Source organism: Astatotilapia calliptera, chromosome 14 (genome assembly GCF_964374335.1).
Source record: "Astatotilapia calliptera chromosome 14, fAstCal68.1, whole genome shotgun sequence".
In the NCBI taxonomy this organism is placed as follows: domain Eukaryota; kingdom Metazoa; phylum Chordata; class Actinopteri; order Cichliformes; family Cichlidae; genus Astatotilapia; species Astatotilapia calliptera.
The window spans coordinates 6,074,865-6,101,446 of NC_137435.1; the positions used below are offsets into that span (position 1 = coordinate 6,074,865).

The 26,582-nt window shown below is 37.9% G+C and overlaps 3 protein-coding genes across 3 annotated transcripts; 1 reads left to right on the forward strand and 2 right to left on the reverse strand.

Annotated features, from left to right (window-relative positions):
• The first annotated feature begins 3,632 nt into the window (after positions 1 to 3,632).
• Positions 3,633 to 12,878, forward strand: gipr (gastric inhibitory polypeptide receptor). Its single transcript, XM_026192836.2, has 14 exons — positions 3,633 to 3,749; positions 4,343 to 4,439; positions 4,645 to 4,752; positions 6,248 to 6,366; positions 6,636 to 6,742; positions 7,052 to 7,205; positions 7,545 to 7,704; positions 7,853 to 7,913; positions 8,231 to 8,300; positions 8,529 to 8,617; positions 9,471 to 9,609; positions 9,714 to 9,755; positions 10,251 to 10,343; positions 11,158 to 12,878. Exons 1-14 carry the CDS (start codon positions 3,696 to 3,698, stop codon positions 11,341 to 11,343), a joined length of 1,479 nt encoding a protein of 492 aa, XP_026048621.2. The 5' UTR covers positions 3,633 to 3,695; the 3' UTR covers positions 11,344 to 12,878.
• A 678-nt stretch (positions 12,879 to 13,556) lies between these two features.
• On the reverse strand, positions 13,557 to 17,874 carry LOC113036392 (THAP domain-containing protein 5-like). Its single transcript, XM_026192723.2, has 5 exons — positions 17,622 to 17,874; positions 15,571 to 15,754; positions 14,355 to 15,172; positions 14,054 to 14,240; positions 13,557 to 13,939 (listed from the first exon to the last, which is right to left on the reverse strand). Exons 1-5 carry the CDS (start codon positions 17,693 to 17,695, stop codon positions 13,820 to 13,822), a joined length of 1,383 nt encoding a protein of 460 aa, XP_026048508.2. The 5' UTR covers positions 17,696 to 17,874; the 3' UTR covers positions 13,557 to 13,819.
• A 1,123-nt stretch (positions 17,875 to 18,997) lies between these two features.
• On the reverse strand, positions 18,998 to 26,433 carry ppp5c (protein phosphatase 5, catalytic subunit). Its single transcript, XM_026192722.2, has 13 exons — positions 26,304 to 26,433; positions 24,342 to 24,583; positions 23,572 to 23,719; positions 23,336 to 23,457; positions 23,161 to 23,226; positions 22,855 to 22,953; positions 22,603 to 22,708; positions 21,852 to 21,994; positions 21,451 to 21,538; positions 21,306 to 21,346; positions 21,010 to 21,188; positions 20,841 to 20,922; positions 18,998 to 20,131 (listed from the first exon to the last, which is right to left on the reverse strand). The coding sequence occupies exons 1-13, from the start codon at positions 26,398 to 26,400 to the stop codon at positions 20,069 to 20,071; spliced, it is 1,476 nt and encodes a 491-aa protein (XP_026048507.1). The 5' UTR covers positions 26,401 to 26,433; the 3' UTR covers positions 18,998 to 20,068.
• Positions 26,434 to 26,582: the final 149 nt, after the last annotated feature.

Below are 26,582 nucleotides of genomic sequence, written 5' to 3' on the forward strand. Positions count from 1 at the left end.
TACAATGTTTCTGCGAGAAAATGCTATCACCGTTTAAATGTTTCTTACATAGTAAACATCAAAGTGATTTATTGTAAAATCAGTCATTTCATTTTTGCTGATCTTTATAACACCACAGGTATTTTGTACAACATCCATGTTTCCATGTTCAAACCTTATACTGGATTGTCTGTGGTGCAGTTAAAACCAGGTGGCCTGCAGTTTTTAATGCAGTTCAATTATCTATCTGAGAAAGGCCCCAGCAGAGCCGTGGACGGGCTCCGACTCCGCTGAACACAGCAGACAAGAATAAACAGTTCAAACTTAAGACAAACATGTCAGGTATACACAGTCTTCTAACTGAGTGGCCTCTTAAGACACAGCAGTCAAGACATACAATAAACTTATTGGATAATTGAAAATGTTTCAACAACTTTTTGCATTTTTCAGGAGCTGACATGACTGAATTTTGTGACAGGGGGTGCTGCAGCACTCCTACTTCCCACAGAGATGTGATTGATTAATTTTCAGTACATGCATTTATGACCGAATGCACAACCCTTGATAACCCAGGAAATTAAACACATGAGTTTCAACTTCTATTCAAGCTTCATTCCAACAACAGAAGCATTTGCCGTAGAGTTTTCTCACAAAAACATGAAATGAACGGGTGTCGTGAGCTGATAGTACTACTACTTAGTGGCTGCTGTTAAGGAATAATTGCTATAATCTCAATACATGTTCTTAATTGTAAATTAAGCTAGGCATTGTGTGCAAAACCTTTCCCCAGCTAGCTAAAAATGGTACCTTTCTTTTTACAACTTCCATAGTTAAAACCACAAATGTTTCTTTCCTGTTTTTTTTTTTTTGTTGTTGTTGTTGTTTTTTTTACAGTGACAGCTAGACTATCACGCCACATTACCCTGCATTAGTGTAATAAACAGTTTATCTCTCTTTATCTTTTAGGTTTAAATATTTTTCTTCAGATGTTTTGGCAGGAGTAGGTATACTTAATATAACACTTAATATATCAGAATCAGAATCAGAATACTTTATTCATCCCGAGGGATATATACCTCACAGGGTAAGTACACAATTTAATATAGTACAGTATTAATTAATATAGTTTAAGTAATATTTACTTGAAATTAACAAAAACTAAATAAAACCAGAATCAAGCAACCCCTTGATGACAACACGTGTGATAGCCTCCAGCCCCCTTTCGCTATTGGAAAGGCAGTTAAGGCAATGGATGTATAGTTTCTAACATTCATTCTGGGGGTTTGCTAGTGATCCCAATCTCTCCTCCGAGGCTGGTAGGATACAAATTACTGAAGGTTAAGAAACAGAGAGAGATACAGAGCGAGAGAGAGAGGGAGAGAGAAAGGTGGGATTTGCTGGCAGTCATCAGAGGGAGGTCGTGTGTGCGCTGATTGGATATAAACACTGGCATAATATGATTTCTGCTTCAAGGAACAGTTCCCGCTGACTGATTTAGACCTGTTCAACATTCGTCTCTTTGACGGAGAAACGTGATTTTCCCAGAGGTGAGGTATGTTTCGACTTTTCAATTGTGTTTACACAAGACAACTTGTGCCTTGCGTTTTATTCTTTTTTTTGGGAGGGGGGCAGGAGGGACTGCGTCATATTTCTTTGTTTAATAGGTAGCTCCTAATAATTATCAATCCTTAATTATAATCGTCATGGCAATGTCAAATGACAAAATTATTTCAGAGTGTTGTGTGAGTGTTTCCATAACCAACAGCCTTATGTTGGCTTATGTCCACAGATCCTGTGTTGATTTGTTTTCTCAAAATTTCTCCTTCTAAAGTTGATTCTAATCAGTCTAATGGTTGTAGAAACCGATAAGCACACTGAGTTCCTGACCTCTGACCTCCATGGAGTGGAGTTGGAGTAATATCAAAAAAGACAATAATAGTTCATTAAATTCTCCAATGATCTCTCAGCCTTAGAGTCATATAAAATAACAAATGAATGCAGACAAGTTCACCAATTAAGAATTAACAGTATTTTTAGATAGTGATAGTTTAAAATCTTTTTGCCACAGTAATGGCATAAAATATTATTAAGACTATTGTTTCAGTTCACAGTAACAGCATAGGGACCTTGGCTGGATATTCCTCAGGTCCTCTTGAAAGAATTCGTAGAGTTCCTTCAAATCAGTTGGTTTCCTGCAGAATCCAGGATCATCAGTTTTATTGGATGTGTCACCTCTTTCCTGTAAAGGTCTGGAAAAAACCCAAACTGTCACCCTCAGATGAGTCCAAATTGGTTAGGATGTTCAGGAACAACTCAAAACTCCTGGAACACCAGCATGACAGACAAAGATTGAGCGATTTCCTAAAAATGACAAGAGGTATTTTTATAGGAGTAGGGGTGAGCTCTTCAAACCAAAGAACACTGCATCAGCTATCAAGCACGATGTTGGTACAATCCAAAAAGTGGTTGAATAATAAAGAAGGAGAACTACCCCCAAATTCTTCAGCTTCACCTCAAATCAGCAGCCAGAAAGTCAAAACTTTGACACAACTGAATATTCCAATGGGACAATGATCCCAAACACACATCAAAACTCGTGTTGGAATGGATAAAGTGGTTTAACATTAAATTTTTACACCAGTCTTCCCAAAGCTCCAACCTCAACAATATTTAAAATTTGTTGACTGTACTTAAAGGCTGCTAGAGGTTAGGAAATCATTCAATTTAGATGAACTCTGCAAAGAAGAGTGGTCAAATATTTAGACAGAATTATGTCAGAAGCGTCTTGAAGGCAAACAAAACCATATGGTTTGGATGCAACTTTGTAAGGGATGTTTAACCAAATATTATTAGTGGGTGTATTGATACTTTTGTCTATGTGGATTGGAGAAAATCTAAAATAAATAAACTTAAGCAACCAATTCTTGTTTTTTAAGTCATTAGAAATGTATGGTGTACAATCGTTCCAAAAGGAACAGTTCAAAGAAATTATTAAAAGCCTAAAATGACCATGATATGCATGATGAGTGTATATGAGCTTTTGAACACAACTGTATGTGTTTCATCATGTGTGCAGTGAGAGAGAGAGAGCAAGCAAAAGCCTGCTAGTCCTGTTACATAAACTAAAACCTGTTGGGTGCAGCATCATGCGGGCTCATGTGTAGTTGTGTGGGTATTTCTGATGCTTTGGGGATCTTAATGTGTTTACAGAGTCACTTTATGGAGGCTCATCTCACTAATGAAGAAGAACAGCAAATTCCCACAGCTGAAATTACATGATGACAAGTTATTGTCATAGTTAAAAACTCTATAAATATAAATGAAAACACAACTATGCATTTGTGCCACAGCAAGGCAGAGCTCCACTAATATGTCTGTCAGTGGGGTTGACCACCACAGTTTTTTCTATTTTGCTGTAAAATTGTCCACAGCTGGTTACGGTGTAAGAGCATGGAGTAAATGGAAATCACTTTCATTTTTAGTTCTTGTTAGTCTTTGCATGCTGCTTCCACTTTTTAGATTTTTGGATGCAGATCAAATAGAAATTCGTTTAAAATCGTTCATGGGGTCAAACTGTTTTCTCTGTATTTACAGGTAGAGAATAGAATATGTTACACCACATCCTGATTTAATCTTTGTTTACTCACTAATGACCTCTGAGTGACCTTCTGTAGCTTTGTGATGACCTATGCATGGCCAGCCTGGTGCACCTCTGAATGATGAAGGCTTCTTACATATTCATCATCCTCTTTCTACTCGACAGGACTGTGGTAAAGTATTTTATTGTGCCAGCAATGACCAAACAATACCTGATACTTGAAAAAAAAAGCTCTGTAGCTGTAGAACTGCAGCTGTACAACATCCAGTGAAATGCCAGTTTATTAGGCACTCTTTGCAAAAAGCCCTAGTGGGGATTACCAGAATGAATATAGATTGTGAACAGATAGTAAGCATTGGTCTAAGAGTATCCATAATAATGTTAAAAGTCTATAAAAGAAAAGCATGCAAAGGAAAAAAGTATATAGATGATTTTAAATCTCAGTCATTTGTAAGCCACAGAACTTGTGTCCTTTATCGTCATGTAATTTAAATGCAAGTGTTGACTAATGTAAAGCTAAAATATTGTCATATGTTCACTTTTGTATTTTAATATACCAATTTGAAACCAAAAGGACATTTCTGTTAGTCCTCATTTTCACATTCCACATTCAAAGAGGTGTTTGTGGGTTTAGACCTGGTTTAAGGGTTAAAATTGGTATTAGGCTTAAGTGGTTGGGTCTGACTGAGGGTACAGGTTGGGTTTAGTATTTAGTGGCTATAAATGATCATTTCAGGTAATTTGTGTGTATGTGTGTGTGTGTAGAGTATATCAGCGAGGACTGTTGAAGATATGGTGGCAGAATGGATCCGCTACAGAAATGAGTGTCTGGTCAGGATGAGCGCAGAACCCGGACCAGACGGTAATCCACACATATGCTCAATAATCATATTAATGCTAAAACATACATTAATTAGATTTAACGCTTAAATATAATCCATTAATTTAAGCGTTAAATCATTTAATTTAGAATAAATGTGCAAACATGGTGAAAGTTTTATAGAACATTCATCCATCTCACCGACTGATTATAAAACACAATTCATTCATTCTTATTCTGTCTCCAGAATTGGTATGCAGTCGTATGTTTGACGAATATGCTTGTTGGTCAGATGGACAACCCAACTCTACAGTCAAGGTGCCCTGCCCCTGGTACCTACCTTGGTACAACCAAGGTAGGTACCAGGTTGCAAACACACATATATAGATACATTTAGGTAAAGGTTTTTTTTGTTTTTTTTTACAATTACACATTTTCCTGCATTTTTTCCCAGCACACCACAACAATGAGTTTTAAATGAAACAACTCAGATGTGACTATGTGACTTGCAAACCTTTAGCTTTTAGCGATTCAATTCAAATAGCTTAATAAAAAACTTTATTAACTGTTTTGGAATTACAGCCATTCAGAAGCTCAAAAAATAATTGGACTGACAAACACTTTCATGGCCATGTGAGAGCTGTTCCCTTGTTATGTTGGGATAATTTAAGCCGATAAAAGATTGTTGATTTTAAGTGTTGAACTTGTATTTGATAACTGTTCATTACAATTCTCAATATGAGGTCCAAAGAGATGAAGGTGACAGACATGGTGGCCATCATTATGACAAAATAAAAAATAAAAAACCCAAAATAAACCTATAAGAAAGACGGCAAAACTTTAAGTGTGCCAAAAGAAGGAACACAGTATAGAACTCAACAACATTAAAAGGTCAGAAAGACCACAGAGCATAACTAAGCTGGATGAATGCAGATTAGGTACCATTGTAAAAGTTTACAATTAAGAGCCACCTTCTGATACAAACTGATACACATGAAAGAGCCGGCACAGTTTTGGAAAACCATTGATATTTGGAGAGATTAAACCAAGATTAATTTGTACCAGAATGATGGGAAAACAGAAACAGTTCAAAGCATACTGCATTATCTGTCAAATATGGAGGCTATAACTTTATGGCATGGGCATGTATGGCTGCCACTAGAACCGGGTCACTGGTGGTTACTGATAACTGCTGATTACTGATAAAATGGTGGTGACTGCTCTTAGAAGAAGCAGGGATAATTCTGAAGTGTACAGGGCTATTCTATTTGCTCACAGTCATTGCTATTCAGACAATTTCTGCAAAACTGATGGGGCCGTACTTCACAGTGCAAATGGTTAGTGATCTAAAATATGCTTTAAAAGCAACCCAAGAGCTTCTCAAAACAAAGAAATGGGATATTCTTCAAGTCAGTCGCCTCAACTAAACCCACCAGAGCAAAGCAGCTTTTCCGTTATTCAGTAAAAAACTGAATGCAAAAAGACCTAAAACAGGCAGCAACTGAAGATGGCTGCAGTAAAAATCTGGCAGAGCATTTCAAGAAACAAAATCCACTATTTGGGCATGTCCATGGGTTCTAGACTTCGGTGACTTAAATGACTACAACTGATACTTATTCAAATATTCAAAACAATACTTCTATCCAATGTCCAAATAAGTGACTGTATTTTAAACCCATGTTAAATATTTGATTTTAAAATCTGCTGTAGTGATGTACAGATAATAAATGATTAAAAAAAATATCGCTATCCAAAAACACATGGACATAGCAACAGGCTATATACACACAGATAAAAGCATTGTTTTAATCACAGGCATGTGTTTTAGCCTCTTTTCTGTTTTCCTGTAGTGCGTAGTGGCTTTGTGTTGCGTGAGTGTGGCCCTGATGGCAAATGGGCCACCAGAAACTCCAGTCAAACCTGGAGGGATCATTCTCAGTGCCAACCTGAGGACAGCCAACAGGAGGAGGTATGCCAGGAGCATATGGGAAAATTGGTCAGAAAATAATTAATCAGAAAACTGTCACCAAAGTAGAATTGATTTAAAATTAATTTAAAAAGTGTGAAACTGCAAAATCAGTAGAATCAATGCTTTATTTTTCCATTTGAAAGTGCACAACTATTCTGAATAACAGATTTTAAAACAATTAGGGTTTAGTAAAAGGAAGTTACGTAGGTTCATATTTAGTGGCCTCACAGTAATAACCCACCCTTGTCTTTTTGTTTTCTTCTGTGTAGGAGAAGCAAATTATTATTTATGCCTGCTTTCGGGTCATGTACACAGTGGGCTACTCTCTCAGTCTGGTCAGTCTCTGTGTGGCTCTGATTATTCTTCTCTTTTTCAGGTAGGTAATCTGTCTCATACTCTAACATTTCTCCAAGTAGCATTTAAGCAGACTTTCTTCTCAAAACCAACTTTTCTTAACTAGAGCTGTGAAGCTCTTGCAAGTGCAAATACCATAACAACAATAATCCATGAAACATGGGGAAATTACATGAGCCTTAGCACTGCAGCTATAAGCTCTGTTGTTACAAAAAATTTGAAACGAAAAGTGAAATCAATCTCACTCTCTATGAGCCACATGTTTAGCAGGCTGACTTTGTTTTGTGATTATTATGTTTTTAACATTATTTAACCTTTGTGAAACTTGCAGTAAGCTCCACTGTACCAGAAACTACATCCACAGCAACTTGTTTGCGTCGTTCATTCTGCGAGCTCTCTCCATCCTGACTAAAGATGCTCTACTGGGTAAAACCTACCTGGAGTTCGCAGACAACAGGGAAATCTTTGAAGTGAACAGTAACCAGGTTATAAGCATAAAAACTTGTATTATTTCAGTGATACTAATATATGTGTCATTTCACAGATGACATAGTTGAATATATTTCACACCCCTTCCTTGGACCGCTTCATCATTCATGCGAGATAACATATAGTAATACTAAGTGATAATTAGTTATTAATTTGACTTTATAAATTGTTACATTATAAAATAAAAGTGTTCATTACTCGGGCAGTTTTTTTAATTTCCTCATATAGACTTAAGTATAGCCAGGGACTCTGAAGATTCATAACTGTTAGAAGTGACGGATATTTCTTAATTCTACTTTTTTGTATCTCCTCCTAAAAACACACTTAAATATTAGGCATTGTCCAGCTGCCTTGTGGCTCAAGTGCTGATGCATTACTGTGTGGGAGCCAACTACTACTGGCTTCTCGTGGAAGGCCTGTATCTGCACAACTTGCTGGCGCTGATGGCTTTCTCTGAAAACTGCTTTTTTGGTGGATATCTGTTGATAGGCTGGGGTAAGCCAAGGACACCAGACAAAAGTAGCTACATACAACACAAAGGAAATGAAGTAGTTAAAGGCTTGGCTCACATTATGGCAAAATTGGTTAGGTCAATCTCACAATCCTGAATTTTCTCTGCTTACCTGAACTGTCGTTGTTTCAGGCACCCCAGTGTTATTTGTCTTTCCCTGGATTCTTGTACGTTACATGTATGAAGACACAAGGTGAACTTTTAGTCTGACTTTTTTAATAATTATTTTGCTGACTTTGTGCTGCCTTGTACTTATTTGTATTCTTTTCTCGTCTCTTCTTTAATCTCTTAACTACACTCTACATCATAGCTTTAGTATATGTATGCAGTAGTTTTAACACCATTTTGTTCTGTAGTAAGTCTCCATGCTTTTACCGTGATAAAAAAAAGTGTTGATGTAATGGTAATATATACATAATGCATATGTTATTACAATGCATGAAGTCAGAATGGAGCACTTCAGTAAATAAAAACTGCTTATCATCTTCATGCAATGTCTGTGTTTTTCAGGTGTTGGGAAATAAATGAAAACATGGCTTACTGGTGTATAATCCGTATCCCTATTCTCCTGGCCATAATGGTAATAGACACAAATATAAAGGTTATAAAGTAAATTTGTCAGTATGAACAATCATGTGTGAGTTATGTGACCATAAACAGCCCTGTGACCTACAGGGGGCGGGGCACTCTGTACATCATAGTCACCTACATATCACCTCCAGCTTTCAAATTAAAACTAAAATGACTAAAATAATAATTACAAAATAAATATACTAATGAGTCTGTTTCTCTTATTTTATCTTTTCAGGTTAACTTCTTCATCTTTATTCGCATCATTCTGATCCTTATATCTAAACTGAAAGCCCATCAGATGAGATATACTGACTATAAATTCAGGTATGTAGATAACAACAAAGTAATGAACACTGACAATGACAAAAGATACGGTTTTTCTCGATCGCCGCAATTCTCACAGCAGAAAAAGTCATTCTGGCATTTTTCATAACATGTTGTCACATGCACCTGTGACACAGACTGACAGTATGTATTTCTATGTGTTCCAAGTAAACCTGTGAGAGTGTGTAAACTTCTGACAGTATAAATATTTGAACAAAACTTGAAGTAACTTGACTGGAAATACTAATACAGTATCCAGAGAAGTGAGAGCTCCAGAGAGAGAGTGTGCTGATGAGTTTTTTAGATTCAAGTTAGAAGTGCCTCAACACAGTAACAAATATCTTTAGTAGTGAAGTATGTGTAGTAACCATAGCATTGTGTGTAAAAACGCCTGGAATGTCTAATGTGGGTGAGGGAAAGCGTTACTGATTTGAGAACTGCATTATGTATAGTGAGAATTTTTTATTAGCACTAAGATGAGTGAAGGTGCTTTCATCTCCTTGTTGTCTTGACATAATTATCTAATGTTTGACCTAATTTGCTCACCTATCTTTAATTTAGTTTAATTTTAGTTTTTTTTCCTTTCGTTTTTGCTTAGCAACTACAAAAATCAGGTGAAAATAAAACATGAATTAACTAATTGATAGACTTTTTTGTAAGAATCTTGTGTGTAAGTGTAAAGATCAAAACTCACACATATACAGACAGTAATTAAGAGAAGACAAGTGAGGGAACTCTGTTACATCGCTTGACATAACCTTTGCCTACAAAAGCATATCACTGCTTCAGTGAGTTTAATAACAGTTCAATAAGTAAACACCAGGGAACATTTGATTCTCATGTTTCTCTCCAGACTGGCCAAATCCACATTGACCCTGATCCCTCTGCTGGGGATCCATGAAGTTGTGTTTGCGGCGTTGACGAATGTGCAAACAGATGGAGTCTTTCACAATATCAACCTCTTCTTCCAGCTCTTCTTGAACTCTTTTCAGGTATAATCAAGAATCTGCACCTAGATAATATTTACCATCATAATAATTTGCAGATAAAAGTAGCAAAACACTACTAAATGACCTCTAATACAAACTCTTTACAGGGTTTACTTGTAGCCGTCCTGTACTGTTTTGTCAACAAGGAGGTATGTAGCATGTGATGTGGTGGACAAAACAAACTTCTCATAATATTAATCATTACATTTTTGAATGAAGCCTCAGTTTAAGGTTAGAGCGGGGCTTGTTTAAGGTCAGCGTACAGGTTATAGTTAGCTGAATTGAATGGACAGCCGAGAAATTCATGTAAGTCAATGTAATGCCCATCTGGAGTGAAAAGGGACTAGGTGACACTAGAAAAGGTGCAGGCCCTCTTGGTCTTGATGTCGTTCATATGTTCTACAGTTTAAGAATCAAGACATGCGTCTCTTGTAAATGTTTTTCATGTTCAGCAGAGGATGTGTTACTCATTTTTTGCAGATTTTAGCTTTTGCATTTGAGATATTTCCCTTACTTGCAAACACTCTTTGCAGTGTTTAGCCTCTTCATTTTCTTAGTCGTTAACCCAGTCTCTAAGTCAAGTTTCCAAATTCAGTTCTCGTTATTATCCTATTTCAAGCTTCTTTTCCTCCCCTTTCTTACAGGTGCAAGCAGAAATAAAGGCTACATGGCAGAGGCTGAAGCTGTGGTTGACTTACCTAGATGAACTGAGAAATAGTGACAGTAACACACTGCAGGTGGGTGTCAATACAGTGTACATAGGAAGCCACCTCATTTAGCTAATCAGCATCATATTTAATCGTTATTTCCCCTCTTCTCACCGCCATCTTGCTTTAGTTGGTTGTGCTTTTTGTGGCTTTTATTGTTGCTCTTAGGTTTGTTTAAATAGGATCATGCATGTCACTTGCCTCTGCAGTGAGTGGAGTCAGGGGTCGCCTTAGGGAAATAAGGTCTCTCCTACTGTCACTGAAAGCTTTCTATATTGCCACTGCCTCAATTTAAAGTTTGCCAGCCCTCAGATAAAGGATAAATTTTGACCTGGGTCCAGTGGCAACCAGTGCCAATAACATGCTGTAAATGTAATAATAATAATAATAATGTAAAAAAAAAACTTATTTTACAGTGGTTTTTGCTGTGTTATTTATATAATTTGTGCATTAAAGAGAAACTGAAAACTTGCATAAAGGCTAATAAAACAGGCAGAGCAAAAAACATGTGATTTATATAGGAATTTCTGTTTTGTAAGAGAAGGTAGCTAGTTATCCTTTGATTAGGGGCTTGCCTGTACCTTCACACTGTGCTGGTAAGTTTCTAGAAATTTTAATAAAACTGATGTTTCTTCAAATGTGATTATCAGCTAATATTTGAAAATAATACGTGCTGTAATATAAATATTAGCCTAGTCCTTTCCCAAGGCCACACATTTTGATTATGTGCCCATTTGTAAGCTATTAATCAGCACAATGCTTGTTCACTGACTCAGTGAAATAAAATTAATTAAAATGGTTTCTTCCTTTTTGTGCTTATAGTTGTGTTTACATTTTTATGCAGACTCCTGTCAGCATGCCTCCATCTTCCCAGTGTCACCATCTGTCTCTTTACAAGCTACCTGACGGCTGCCCAGAGGTCAGCCACCTCTCTCCTATGCCCCACACCTCTCTTTCACCAGCTCCTCACCCTCAGGTTCCCACTACTGACTGCTACGCCTACCACCAAGACAAGATGGGAGACAAATAGGTGAAAACTTCCTGGCATGTCGCTGCTCATACTAAGGATAGAGGAGAGGATGATGAGAAATTACATGAAATGTATTGCTAAAAAATTCAAAATGGTCTTAATATTTCTTAAATAATTTGAAACTTTAAGTAATTAGCATGTCCAATCAAGACACTCTTTGACTAAGGTCAAGATTTCACAGCACAAATGGCTTTCACAATCAGAGGGTTATATTATGTTATCCTCTGTAGGTGGATCTGTATTTAGGCATCAGGCATTTTTTTGACTGCTCTGTATTTCTTCAAGGCAACAGAGTGAATCTCAAGTATGACTCCCTTCTCTGAGCACTTGATTAAACATAAAATAAAACAGTGACATTGTCACTTTGTGGACAATTAAAGGGTCATATCCTGCAGCATAAAAAAGCAGTTCTCATTTTATTCACACAGAGGAAATAACTATTTTATTTCTTTTGCTATTCAAGCGGATGTGAATTTTTTTCAATTAACAATATTATCTATCTTACTGTGCACGGTTGGATCTTAACTCTCCATGCAGCCATCCAAGGTACTTTTGCAAGTTATTATAATAGCTCATTCAATTCCCCACAGAACATATTTAGACATTCATTTCCACTTTTATAATGCAACTGATAAATGAGAGCAATTAAGCAAAAAATGAATACTCAGAACAAGACTAATTGCATAAAAATATTACACTGGTAATGAAGGTAAAACTTGTTTGCAGTCATTTATTTAAAAAAGCAATGTGATGTGTTGGTCTTATTTGAACCACTTTGACTGTGTTAAATCCCTCTTTCAAGAAATAATCTGTCACTGTAAATGTGTGTAAAACTAACTTAAAATTGTAACAATCCAGATGAACAATCCAGTAAGGTTTTACTGGCACTGCCACCATCTAGTGACAGAAACAGAAAACACACTGTAAAAGGGAGAATTTCACACTCCTATGAAATCATGCAGGTTTAATGAACTGCTTATTTTGCTGGCAGTTCTACTGTTGAGTAATGTCTCAACTCTACATCATATACATAATTTGCTACAGGTTTTATTGAACAAAGTTATAGCATAGATTCTCTATTAGCATTATGTTCATTTCCATAGGGGAAAAAACAAAACAAAAACTACTTATGTTCTCTTTTTAAATACTAGTAAAGCAAATGTGGGAAAAAAATGTTAGCTCCCCTTCCAAAAAAGGGGAGTAGGTGAGGTAATGTACATTTAAATTGTCGTTGTCTAAAAGTCAGATTTTGAAAGGTTAGTTAAATGTGACATTTGGCCTAAATATATACTTTTTGTTTTAGTCCAACTACTGCTGTGTTTTATGATATAAGATGTAACAGTGTTCGTGACTTTTCTTATCGATTTACTTTTAATAATATAGTGTTACTAGATATACTGTTTATATTCAAATGTCACAAACATACAGTGATTGTAACTGAAATAACATGAATAATAAAAAGACTAGTTGTAGAGTCTTGAGTGATGTGCTTATTGGACCAAGGAAGCGCGTGCTTTGACAGAGGAGTGAAAGGACGACCATTTTCAAAAAGAAGTGATGGTTAACGACACCAGCTGTCAGCCACTTACAATGCAATCTTCAGAACCCTACCAAGGGGATTAAAACCCCACTATAATTTTGACTTCTGAGACTCACATGACGAGGAAATGTCACCCAAAGGGTGGCTCCTCTGACATAATGACCCACGCCTTGTGTCACACTTTGCCTCATGTGACAACACATGTGAGCTCAGAGTGGGTCAACAACAGTCAGGACCACCACCAAGGGGAAAACAAACTAGTTAAATACCTGGGGCTCTCTATCAGTTCTTTTAGACAAAGACACTTGAAATGAAGTGGGATTTGGGGCATCCTTCAATAAAGTGTAGCGACTTTAATCTCTGGGACAAAGGTAGGAGGAGACAAGCAGGCACATATTTACACATAAATATATAAGAAATGCCTTTTAGATCAAATCACTACATGGTGTTCTCGGTGTAATGGAAAATGAGAGTGAACTTCCAAGAACCAAAACTGCAATTCAGAAAACAGGGTGTGTTCTGTGTTGACTCATTTGTTTTGTTTCAGCCTGCCTTTCAGTGCCGTCAGTGATAATTATATCCAACTCCTTCTCATGAGATGCACTTCAGTGGTTGAATAATCTGTTTGTTTTTTTTAATAAATATATGGATTCATAAAAACTACACAAACAGGAACCCAAACTGAAGTTACTTTAATTATATGTACATTACCACAAACCACACTGTCCCACTATTTATCCGTATTTGTTGAAAGTTCACAGCAGATGGACTAACCCACAGTCACATTTCATATATTTTTTTCTGGATTAGAGACAAAACTGGAAAGAACAAAATTTTGTAGCGTTTTGTTTTCAACAGCTTAAGCTCCATTATTCTTTCATTTATTTATTTATTTGGCACAGACGCAGAGATGGGATATCCGCAGTCAGTCAGGCCTCACAGCTTTGCCTCTGTATCTATCAGTGGTGTATACAAGTAAGCAGCATCGTCCTCCTCATAGATGATGGTGACCGTCTCACCAGCATCAGACACTGCTCCGTTGGTCTGCATGTACGCCTGAGAAACAAAGAGACAAAAAATTATTTCAGTTAAATGAAAACTTAAATGACTTCAAGTGATATATTGGAAGACAGCTACAGCTGCCAGTCTGAACTTCATTCCAATAAATACCCTCTCAAGTAACTGCAGTCGCTCTTCATTCAGCAGATTGCTTTGTCTCAGCTGGCTGACCGTGTTCTCCAGTCCAACGAGTTTTTCCAGGTGTCTTCGGTGCCGCTGCTGCAGCACTTTGACCTTTTTCTGTAGCTCACACACAATTCCCTCCAGCTGCTCCTTACTCAAACTGTTCTTGTGGTAGCTGATGATGTAATAAAAATAGAGAGTCTAAAAACCATAATACTGCAAAGGGATATAAGAAAGACTCTTTCATTGAATGAAAAAAAAGAAATTTAAATTAAGCATCAGAACTCACCAGTGCTCCTCGAGCTGGTAATCTTGCTCTGTATCGTCGTCCTCCGACTTGCCTTCATCTCCCTCTCCTCCTTCAGAATCCAGTCTTTCCAAAGTGAGGACCAGGGATGTGGGGGGAGGTGCTGCGTGTTTGGACACTATAGGCAGAGTGGATGTGATGGGTGTGGAGCTCAGAGCCGATGATAGTACCGTTTCTGGTGAAAAGGTAAACTGGGTAAAGGTGTCTTTGGGTAAAACATTCGGTATCGTCTCGAAGTAGGCAATGACTTGAGTTTCATGGTTGCCGTCGTCGCCATCTGAGAACAACTCTGTGGTATGCGTCACATCTTCAACTCCACTTAAAGCCACAGCCTCATCTGTGCACTCAAGGGTGGAGTCATTCACTACCAGCCTGTGTCCCTGAGTTAAAATGGCCGCAGTTATTTCATTCATAAGCTCATCTTGCCCTTCCCCAGCAGGACATTCAGACATAAGTACAACCTCTGTCTTCTCCCCACTGTTACTTAGATGATCTATTGTGTGTAAAACAGTTAAAGGGAAGTTTACCCCCGTTTCTAATCTGTCTACTGTTGCCAGTGAGTCTAGTTCTGGCTCAAAAGAGCAGTCAGATTCTCCAACATCACTCAGTTGCACCAAGCTGGTTTCTTCTTGTTGCGATGGATCGACAGCAATCTGATACAGGTGCACAGTGTGCACTTTGTTTTGCATGTCTGCTGTGTCAAAAACCATGGTCTTGTCATCTGATACCGATACGCTTGGATTACAGATAGTTCGAAGACGCTTTGTTTTCTTCTCGCCATCGTCTGTGGCTTTCCGTTTCTAAAAAGATAAATCAAAAAGCATAAAACAAGGTTTTATCTTAACTCTCCATGTTAAGATAGAAGCTATAAAATAATGTATTTGTTATTGTATATTCTGGTACGCAACAAAAACTTCTGTATTAGCATTCTGTATGATTCTGGTTAGTTTTGTTCAAGAAAAAACAAATGCTGTGTGACTCTAGCATAGAATCTCCACAATTACAATAACACTATTACTACTTAAAATACTGCAAGAGTTGCTCTCGAGCCTTATGAACTAAGGTAAACTGCTTAAACTAAAATCCAGGTAGGAGAATGAAACTTTCCTGTGTTTTAAAACAAGACCTCAGCATTCAGTAAAATAATTGGCGCTACTTTGCAACACTAAAAATCAAGTTTAGTTTCTTTTTGCTTTACCTCAGCCTCCTGAAACACAGTGGGCACAGCGTCTCTCTCAAGGTAACGGATCCCCCATCGCACTTTGAAGCATGAAGGTGCAAAATGTTCGTGGCAAATATACTGGTGCCGAGAGGGAGCCCAGTTCTCACGTCCCATGTTTCTCAGCCACTGCTGCAGCCTGACTGGGTCCTGAAGAGGGAACCTAGAAAACAATGAAAATTACACACGTAAAACACTGATCACGCTTCCTTCAAGTGAAATTGTTCATATTAATGTGCAACTAGAAAATAGCTTCCTAAAACTCAGTTTACATTGTGTGTGTGTCAGTGATTGGACAGTGCAAATCAGTGCATCTGATATGATCTGATCAGGTAACTGACTGACTCTGTGGACTCATCACATTTTGGCTTGCTCTGACCAACTACATCTTGCAGCAGCTTGCAGCTAGTGTAACTGTGTTCATATTTACTTTTGTTCTGAACCTGTTGTAAAGTTGTGAAATCTGTGAAGTTGTTGCATGTTCTTTTAGACATTAACTGATACTGAAATTACACAGCCAAAAACAACAACAACAACAAAAAAAATAATAAATCCCCCAAAACAGCCAAGGTGTTAGGCAATATTCTTGAGGTACTCTTATTATTGCTGAAAAGTTTATTTTATTCGTAGGATGTTTCATCTTTTGAATCTTTACTTGCATGCTATAGCGACTTACACAATCTAGCGGTGGGCAGATTGATACTTTAACAGACATGCCAGCACATGTTGCCCCTCCCCCCTCCTGCTGCCATGTTTTGTTATTGTAAAGTCACGTGACCCAGACTGAGTAGACACGTGTAGGCTGTAGTGAGTGAGGCAGAGGAGCATCCTGTGGAGGTATTTTATGGCTGTAACTAAATATACTGCAAATATCCGTGTAGGAATTAATAAAGACCCAGACGAACATCATCATGGTGTGGTAAAAGTGATGTTTCAGTATCTTTGTGTCAGATATTTTTCAAAGTTTTCTTGGTCATCACAGATGTTACCAGAAGACTGATTACCATGGCAATGATATATATGAAATACTTTATTGGAACTTAACAAATGAAGTATGAACTAACTACGATAATAACGTAGTAATACCGTTTGTGTCAACTGTCAAGGCATTATTCACATATACAGCACAGTAGAAACCAACACAAAGTGCTTTCCAAGCAGGCACATTCAAACTCTCCAGAATAAAATAAAATAAAATGTTTCAAAACAGGTGAAGCATTTTGAGATGTGTGTTTTTAGTCTAAAGGGCTTCTTTTCTTTTAGTCTGGACTTCTTCTCATCCGAGAAGCTTCTTCGGTTCTGAACTGAAGCAACTCAAAGAAGTCCGGACTTTTTTCTTTCCAAGCTCCTTTAGACTACGATGACCTGGATGACTGAGAACCTTCACAGACGTGTGTTTTAACTTAACTACTTAATTAATTAAAAATATAAGGTGTAAAAAAATAAAATAAAATTAGCTGTCAAAGTATTCAGATTAAGCATATTGATCCACTGCTGTCCTCTACATAAGCTGCCTTTATAAGTTAAAAGTATCGTTGATACTGGCTGCAATATCGTACAATGGTTCTGCAGCTCTAGGAGTGCATCAGCTTAAAGATAAGGATGACACATCACTATTTCTGCCTGCTCTTCTGCACAACTTGTCAATATAACTTACTCACCAGAATACCTTAGAGCTACAAATCAGACAGCGTTGATATAAACAAAAATGTCTTGATTAAAAGTTTGCTTTAATCGAGACTTCACCGTGTTGACGGCCTGGCTTAAATCAAGTCAAGTGCTGTGTTGATTAAATGAAGGCTTCTTCAAAGTCAGAAGTAGAAGACACAAACTTATCAAACGTATAAAAAGCGTCTCCTGTGCGGAGATTTTCTAACCTCGGTTGTTATTTTCCGTCAGTAAAAACGAGATTGTGAGACTAACCCGTCGAACAGGAAAAAGTTGCTGGAAGTTGGATTGCGCCTCTACCTGTCTCATCTGAGCATCGCGTTTAGCTGGCCTGCTAACACCGTTTTAAAACACCTGCTCACCTGTAGAAGCTTTTCCTGTCGCTGTCGCTCGCGGAGTCATTCTTGCAGTTTGGGACCGAACAATATTTTGGCATCTCGGAGCGCTACGGTAACTTCTGCTGCTGTCTTCGTGTCCCGCTGAGTTCATAACAAGGTGAAACAGGTCTGTGAAACTCGTGCTGTGTTGTAAACTCGTGGCGCCTTAGGTGACGAAGGAGGATCAGCTGTTGGAGTCTGCGACGTCAAACGAGCGCGACCGCCACGCCCACAGGAAGCAGGCAGCTTTGCTTGAGGAGTCGCGGATGAGTTGGCAAACTGTTTGACTTTTTCTAGATGTATACATTTTAAACGTTGTTTCAGGAAATAAGCTGTTTCGTTGTTTTATGGGACTCTTTCGTTAGTAAACCCAAAAGTGATAGAATTACATAAATATACAGTACTGTGAAAAACGACGTCGTTTCTTTATATTTTGCTGGGAAAATGGGTTCAGGCTGTTATTCTTCAACACAGCCTGTTCGGCTGCTTTCTTGTCATTTCTTCAGGACTATCTCACCAGGCTTCGGAGCTCTTTTGATATTGTCTGCCGTTTGTTTCCTTCTCAGTGAAGATGGTGCATCAAACTCTGACTGTATTAATATTTCCAGCATTTTGTTTCCAAACAATGCAGACCATGACAGAGCCATGCTTTACAGATGGCTGTAGACACCCAGTGTTGCACCTTTTTCCTGAGATCCTCCGTACAGAAGAGTTTCACATTTGGATTCATTACAATAGTAAACCTGTTACCACTGATATTTAGTTCAGTTCTTGTGTGACTCTTCAGATCTTCAGTAAGCCTGGATAAGTTATTTGCTCTAGTTCCTTGGAAGCAAAATATGATGCAATTAAGAGGGGTTCAAAACTTTTGCACAGTACTGTACACTGCTCTTTCTGCTAGCTTGTCCCCATCTATTTTTTACATTTTGTTTTAAATATTAGCTAATGTATTTATAGCTAATAGCATCTCCTCCACTCTTGCTCTTTGCTACCCACGTATTGGCTTGAGTTTGGATCTGTGATTATTATTTACTTCATTTAGTCTCCAATTTAATACTCCTTGCCATCTTCCATATTTTCCATGGATATGAAATCAGAAACAAAATGAATAATTTTTGAAGAAAAAAAACTTATCAAACCTGCTGTCTTCCATTGCTTTTCCAGTCCTTTGTGATCTGTACTTTCCATAGCATTCTTATTTGTAGCCTTTGCTGTTTCTGAAACATATATTAAGTATTTTATTGAAAAAAACAATCTGATCATTGTAATTAAACAAAACAAGGTAATATATTTGAAGCTTGTTGAAACTGCAAAGCTGCAAGCTTAGACTATTAGCTGACGTAAATAAAGATATAGGCATGTTTCTAAAATCACTGGACTGGCTTTTTTATTCAATATTTTTCTCCAAACATTACACAGAATCTTTAAATGATACAGTTATATACATACACATCAGTGTATTTCTTTATCTAAAAAGTTGAGGGCCACTGGACAATGCAGCTGTGCGTTTCAAGACAGGATTGCATTTCTGATGTTTGTGTACTGAAGAAATTCACATACGGGGTTAATAAGTCACTGGTAATTGAACATGTATTGGAGACTAGAGTGCCAACAGTGTTTGCTTTACAAGCTAGTTTGGAGAGAGTGGACTGTGCGGGAACCGCTGGGTCAGTGGCACAATGACGACCGAGGAGATGAACACATGGAGAGCAGCAGTATCTTCCTTACTGGGAAGCAGTGCACGTGACCGAACCAGCTAAATACACCACTAATGGCAAACAGCACCTTTCAGTGTGTACCCAGAGACTCAATATCTGTTTTTTAGACTGGAATCATACATGTAATAAGATTTTGGATTTGTGAGAAATAAACCGACATACTGCAGAGTGGTTTGAGAAACACTGATAGACATGCTGCTTTTCAACCAGTTTCCAAAGCTCTAATCTCTGTGTATGCAGGCCAACAGTATACAATGCTAGGTTTCAGAGTCACAAGATGCACCTTGCAAAAACTGAACAATCATTTTCATTACAGATCTTTGGTAAATACCAGCTATATGATGCCGTCTGAGGAGCTCACATATTTAGAAACAAAGCAGCTTGAAGGAAACTCGTCAGAAAATGTTGTGGTTGTTTTTGTACCCACTGATGGAACACAAAAGCAGGCAAAGGGACAACGGAAATTGTAATTTTTCAGTTTTAGCCGGTAATGTGAAGGAGTATATCCAGGCCTGGGCTGGTCTAAGTGATCTCTTCCCATCCGAACTAAACCACACACTTTATGCGTACAACTAGCTGAAGTTTTTTAGGGAGAGGGATCCCTTAGGCTAAGCATGAACAACAGCATGTCCGAGCGCTGGAAGGAACGAGGTGGCTGGGATGGTTCGGATCCGATGAGAGGTCATCAGTGTCACAGACAGATTAGATGGGTCTCTACATCATCCCCAACTGCATTAGCGTGTTGGCATATGCCATGGGCTTGACATTCGGATGAGGCTGTAAAAGGAGATGAGAATTAGATTCCAATTTAAGAAGATTTTTAAAACTCTTAAGACACTACTAGCTAAACTTTTAGCAGTTAATAGTAGTTTAATGTTTTCGGCTTTATTCCACTTGGTTAGGATAATATATGACTCCACTGCTCATCTCAGGGTGTTATGATTTCTAATGCATCATTTTCACAAATTGTCAGATTACTTATAAATTAGGAATAGGGAAAAAAATGGCCTAAACATGAGGGAGAAGTTCATCTCAGTAGTCCAGCAGATGTCACTGTAACACTGTGCATTAAGCTAACCACATATTCAAAATTTGTATAGTGATGATCTTCATTAAACTATCCACTTAAGTGATATAATATCAATGTTGTTTCTAGGTTTCTTATGTTTAAAATTTTTGTTAATGAGAATGAAGTACTTTTAAGTTTTTGTTACACTTCAACCACTTTTCCATTAGCGCAATTCAATCCCTGTTTCATGTAGAAACATCTGAGATATCGCTTCTTTTAATTAAGGACCTGAAAGTGATGTACCTTACTGACTAAACCTCAACATGCACTTTATGTATTACGGGTAAATTTTTAATCTTTTAGGAGACACTGCCTGCACTGTTTTATTTATTAAATAACTATTTATTTCTATATCATCATCATTATTATTATTATATTATATTGATTTTATTAAACTCAAGATAACAGGACACTAACCACAGCTGTGAACTGGTGAAATTCTGGTTTGAGGTCTGATCCCCTGAGGTGGATATATGCTCCTTTGTTTCCCATCTGATCACTGAGGGAAAAAAAAGGAGAATACAACAGTTAAAATGTGCCACTTTTTTAACAGTCAACACTTAAGTTAGGTAACTTGATTACTTACCAGTAGTTGGGTGCTGAGAACACGGTGATGCACTTCCCTGAGTGAGTGACCTCGTACCCCTCAGCTTTGACCTCATGACTACGCACAATGAAATCCAGCTTGTTCTGCTCCAGGAAGCGCTCCGTCACATCGGGCCCAAACTGGCAACTCACCCCTCGCTTACTGATCGACCGGCCATTCTGTGTAAGAGGGAGAGAGAGACACAAACTATAAAGCAGGTACTGCCACAAATTGCATCCAGATCTGTAGGAAGCACTGAATTATGCTTCAGTATAAACCTGTGGGTGAGAACTCACCTGTGGCTGTGGATCTGACCAGAGGAGGTCACACATAGGACCTGTGAACGCATGGGGAAAAGTGTTAAATTATACTTGTCATCCCTTTTAAAGGTTATTTCTTATAGCAATTTAAACTGATAATGACTTAAGAGTCTGGCCCCACCTGAGTCTGGAGGCTGTCTATTCCTGTCAATCTTCCTTAAGTCTTCCAATGTGACACCATCTTCACTGAACAGCCCACCGTGCATAACCTGACATGGAGAATTTAATTAGAACTGTGAGTACAGGAATAAAAACACATGAAACATTGTGCAAGAAAAGTGATGAATACAAAAAAATAGTAATCAGTAAGTTATCTTAACAACACATACTATTTCAGAAGCATAACTGAGGTGACAGAAATTACATACATTAGCATACTCCTATATACTTTATATCTCATCATTTTGAATTAACTTCCACTTAAATGACAACCATAAGAATTAAATCCATACATATTCACACCTTAAGCACAAATAAATTACTCGCCAGTGTCACCTTTTAGTTCACATTCTCAAAGCTTACCAGTACTTTATTGTTGATACACTGTGCAAGAGGAAGCCACTGGAAGACCTCGCTGAAAAGCTGAAACATCTGGGCTGTGTACTTGGCTTTGACCTCCCCTTCAAATCCATACATCTGGTTCATGTTGTCCGTCTCATGGTTACCTGCAGATTTAAAAGTGGTTACTGCGGATTACACAGGACACTTAAATATTTTAATCAGTCATTACTATGGAGGATCAATTATCCAGCAAAAGACTTCTGGGTATCGCTCTTTAGAAGAGTTGTTTGCGATTACCTTCTGCAGAATTTAAACTTTCACCACTAGGTGACAGCATTTCACCCCCTATTTAACAACTTCTGCCATTCACCACATTGCTGCTATGAACTAGAATTTACTCCCAGTTTCTTGTGTGGTTAAATAAATGTTGCACTGACATGTTGCACCATCTAATGGTACAAATTTGTGTGGTTAGTGGTCTGTATTCCATTAAAGTAAAACATGAACCTTTCTTGTTTAGTTGACTATTCTTCAAAACAATATTTTTACAATACATAGACTATTTGAACATAATGCCATAGCAGTTGTTGTTTGATATTCTATCAATATGTTCAGTTAATCATGAAAGGTGTTAAATTACTGATAAATTATAGGACTTTGCAGTAGATGCCTTTAAACCCAATGCCAACAGAGATATGTAGTTATCATGATGTACAATATGGCACGTTACAGCAGCCTGAGATCCATGCACAACACTCTTGAGCGCTCTCACCTCTAAGCAAGTGGAAGTTGTTGGGGTAGAGCAGCTTGAAGCCAAAAAGGGTAAGAATGACCTCAACAGAGAAAGAGCCACGATCCACAAAGTCACCATTGAACAGCTGAATGCTGTGGTTAAGCATTATGACGCACAAGTTCTGGACAAGTTTGTGGCATCTGACTGTTACAATTTTAGACACAGAAAAGTACTCCAGTGAACACAAATTTAAAACCAATGTGTGTGAGCGTCAGCAAAAACAAAGGATACATAAGGGTTGGTGTCAGAAGGTAAGCCGTTCAACTTGAAGATGTTGAGGAGATCGTAGTATTGGCCATGAGTGTCCCCACAAATAGTTATTTTTTCTGTCTGTGACAAAGAGAAACAGAACATCTTTAACAAAGAATGGAGAACTTTAAAAAATGGCCATGTACAATCATCTACTACCTGTACTCCCATTATGGGTTTTGTTAGTGTTAGCACTTAGAAAATATGACCACGCTCTAATTTTGTACTCATTACTTGTGAACTAAAAAACTTCACTTCATTCTTGAGTATATGAAGAAAAATCCTCACCTCTTTTAACGTGATTTCAACAAGACTTGGCAGTTTTGACAGAACATCTTTAACTTGCACCAAAATCTGGGAAAAAAAGAAATACATACATACATACCAGTTTAATTTGAAGCATACACATATTTCCATTTCCTTGTCTTACTCTACTATATGTCATATAAATAACTATGGTTACCTGATAAGCACACTTTCTGTGCAGTTTCTTCTGATCTTTGAACCAATCCATCATCTCTTTCATGAACTTCAATGTTACCTTCCCGTCTTCAAGTTTTGGGCCTGTATAGTCATCCTCAATCGCTGCACAGTCAAGATTAATATGGTTCACATCACATCTTTCACCTTATTACCTTCTGAATTAAATATTATTATATGACACTAATGTATATTCCTCAAATAAGAAAGCAAACATACTCATGTTTTCAATGTCCAAAGAGTCAACAACAGATTTCTTTGTCTCGTCGCTGGCAATGGCTCTCTCAAAAGCCTTCTGTTTCACAATCTTGTTACATTCTTGATACTTCATCCTTGCATCCTTGTCATTCGGTCGAACCCTCACTACCTATTATCAGGACAGAGACATGAAATAAACACCCTGGTTAACCTTTAACTGGCATTAAAGCATACATAGGGACAAGGACTTTGTATAGATGCAAAGCTGAGAATATAAATAGAAACAGAAACATAAAGGATCAAATCTCTCAATTAACATACGTAAAATGAACAATGGTTTTAGTCACATGATGTTCTGTCCCATATCTCTTAAGAGTTATACACATTTAAATCTAGCCCCAACCCTTCTTTGCTTACAGAAGCGTTGAATATGCTTTTTGAAATATCATGGTTAGTGGTCTGGTTTGTGCAATAAACTAGAGACTAAGACAGAACTTCAGAGATCCCTAAGGTCTATCGTTATATTTAAATTATATTGCTTATTATGAGGAAGGCACAAACCCCATTAACTGTGGTATGAGAGCCTTCAAACTGGATCTAATTGGCATCATGACAGGATTACAGGATAATCCCCACTTTGTGCTGTTAAGGCAACACAAAGAGCCTAACTGGTGGTGACAGAGCAACAGATGGAAGTGGAGAGCTCTGTACTTTGTTCTATTCAAGGTTAGACTGGATGGCAAGTGTACATGATGTGTCTTCTAATAATAAAAAATGCTATTGCTTCTTACCGTTTCGTAGTCTTTTAGTGCAGCTTTAAATTTGCCCAGTGCCATGTTGGAGGTGGCACGGCGGTAATATCCCTTAATGTAGTTTTTGTCTACTTCCAGGGCCTTTGTGGCATCCGCCAGGGCATAACCATAGCACTCTGTGCGTAGGTATGCCAGGCTTCGGTTGCTGTAGTATATGGCATTGGATGGATTGAGTTCCAAGGCTTCTGAGTAGTACTTGATTGCATTTTCATAGTCTTTTTCTGAATAAGGAAAAGAAAAAACAAAGTTGGAGTTTAACTGGACCTTGATCATACACTCAAACATAACGTAATGAGTTACCCACTAGTGAAAGAAATTGTAAAAACTACAATGGTGTGTGTTTAGCAGTGTATATCACTGCCATGATACATGGTTTTCTTAATCATAGGACTGTTGAATTATAGCAAAAATAAATTGTTGATCATTTTGGTCAATCACGATTATTTAACATAACTATTTATACACACAGACACACACACAAACATAATATATACACATATATATTTAATGGGTTTATTTTGAAGGGCATAAACTATATGCAGACCAGTCACCAAACATATTAAGAATTTTTTTTTTTAATTCAGCATTGTTTATGAAGAAATCATATCCCCACCTTTACAAACAGACAACAAACTAAAGCAGGTTTTACAAGTTTTGCAATATATACAACTAAGAAAATAAAACTGCCAAAACGTACTAGTTCTAGACCATATTTGCTTTCTAATGTGTGCCATATATTTCTTTTGTTTATATATATCCCTCTTGATTGTATATATTTCTCCTGTTGGCTATTTATTCCTGCTATCTACCATTTATATTTCATTCCAGCACAGTTGGTGTGGAGCACCCACAATTTCATTGTACATGTAAAATGACAATTCTATTCTAGAATCTGACACCAGGAAAAAATGTGTCTTATATTAGGAAAGTAATGGGACTGCAACCCCGGGGAGTGCATGTCTAACATGGTTATATGAATTATAAAGCAGAAAAATACCACCCCGTCCCTCACATAACAGTCTTTTCTTTGCACCTACCGGTACTCTGACTCATCAGTATCAACCCCGCAGAAGTTTCCCAATTAACCAGCGACAGACAGACCTGTCGTGGGCGTGAAAAATACATCCTGGACAATGTACTTAATACAAAATGTGAATGACGGCTGATAACCTCATATGCATGTTTCACAGATCACCACTGTGTCCAAGCTGGATTTTATATGCTTTGATTTACTAAGGAATCTACCTAAATGAACTAGAAACCCTAGCGCCGGTTGCTTAACAGACACTTTCATTATCTATGTGTTTTGAATGGGGGCGCAACGTGACTACCACGTTTCAATGCTAATCGTACGATATTAAAAGCGCCTCTTCAGTGACTTGAAATCTAATTGCATTTCAGATAAACGAATAAGAGTTGAGTTGCATTGAAGATTTCGTAACTGCTGCCATGAGTTTAGGGAGCTCTGCCTCGCTGCTCTTCCTGTTCAAGCAGCCGCCGGCTAACAGAAAATTCTAGTTCTATGTGAACCTCACCTTAAACTACAATATTAACCCGCTGCGGCGGCTAAATGGAAACAAATCAGTGACTGTTAAACACAGCGCATGGTCATAAACCTTATAACTTCGAGACATTGGATAAATAGGGAAGTTGGTGGTGTAATATACACGACACGAGTGACGGCATGGGTTAACGTCGGTGCTGTCGCTGCTGAGTGTAGTGGCTACTAGCTAGCTGCTGTTACCCATCAGTGCCGCGGATCCCAATGAATGGGGTTTACCATTAGCATGCTCTCTGAGCAACACTAGCTTAGTATTTGCGACCGGCTTTGCTTGAGGTGTACTGCAACACAATCACGCCGCTGCTAACCAATGGTCACAGTGTCAAATTATAAAAAAAATACTGAAAAAACACACTGACTTGACAGGTTTTAGAAATTACCTTTAAAGTACTTATTCGCCTTCTCCTTGAGTAGCTCGGCATCGTTACCTCCCTCCGCCATCTTCTTCTCACTGCCGTTTTCCGATATGTGCGCCATTGGGATGGACTGTCGTAAAGGTCGCAAAGTTAGGTGTAGTTTTTACCATTTGTCATATTGAAAGTAATTTTACGGGGTGATCATACGTGCGACATTACGAAACTACAACATGTAACCCTTGCACACTGTTCGGGTCAAAGTTAATAACATTGATGTTATACCCAATTTCAGATCCACCAATG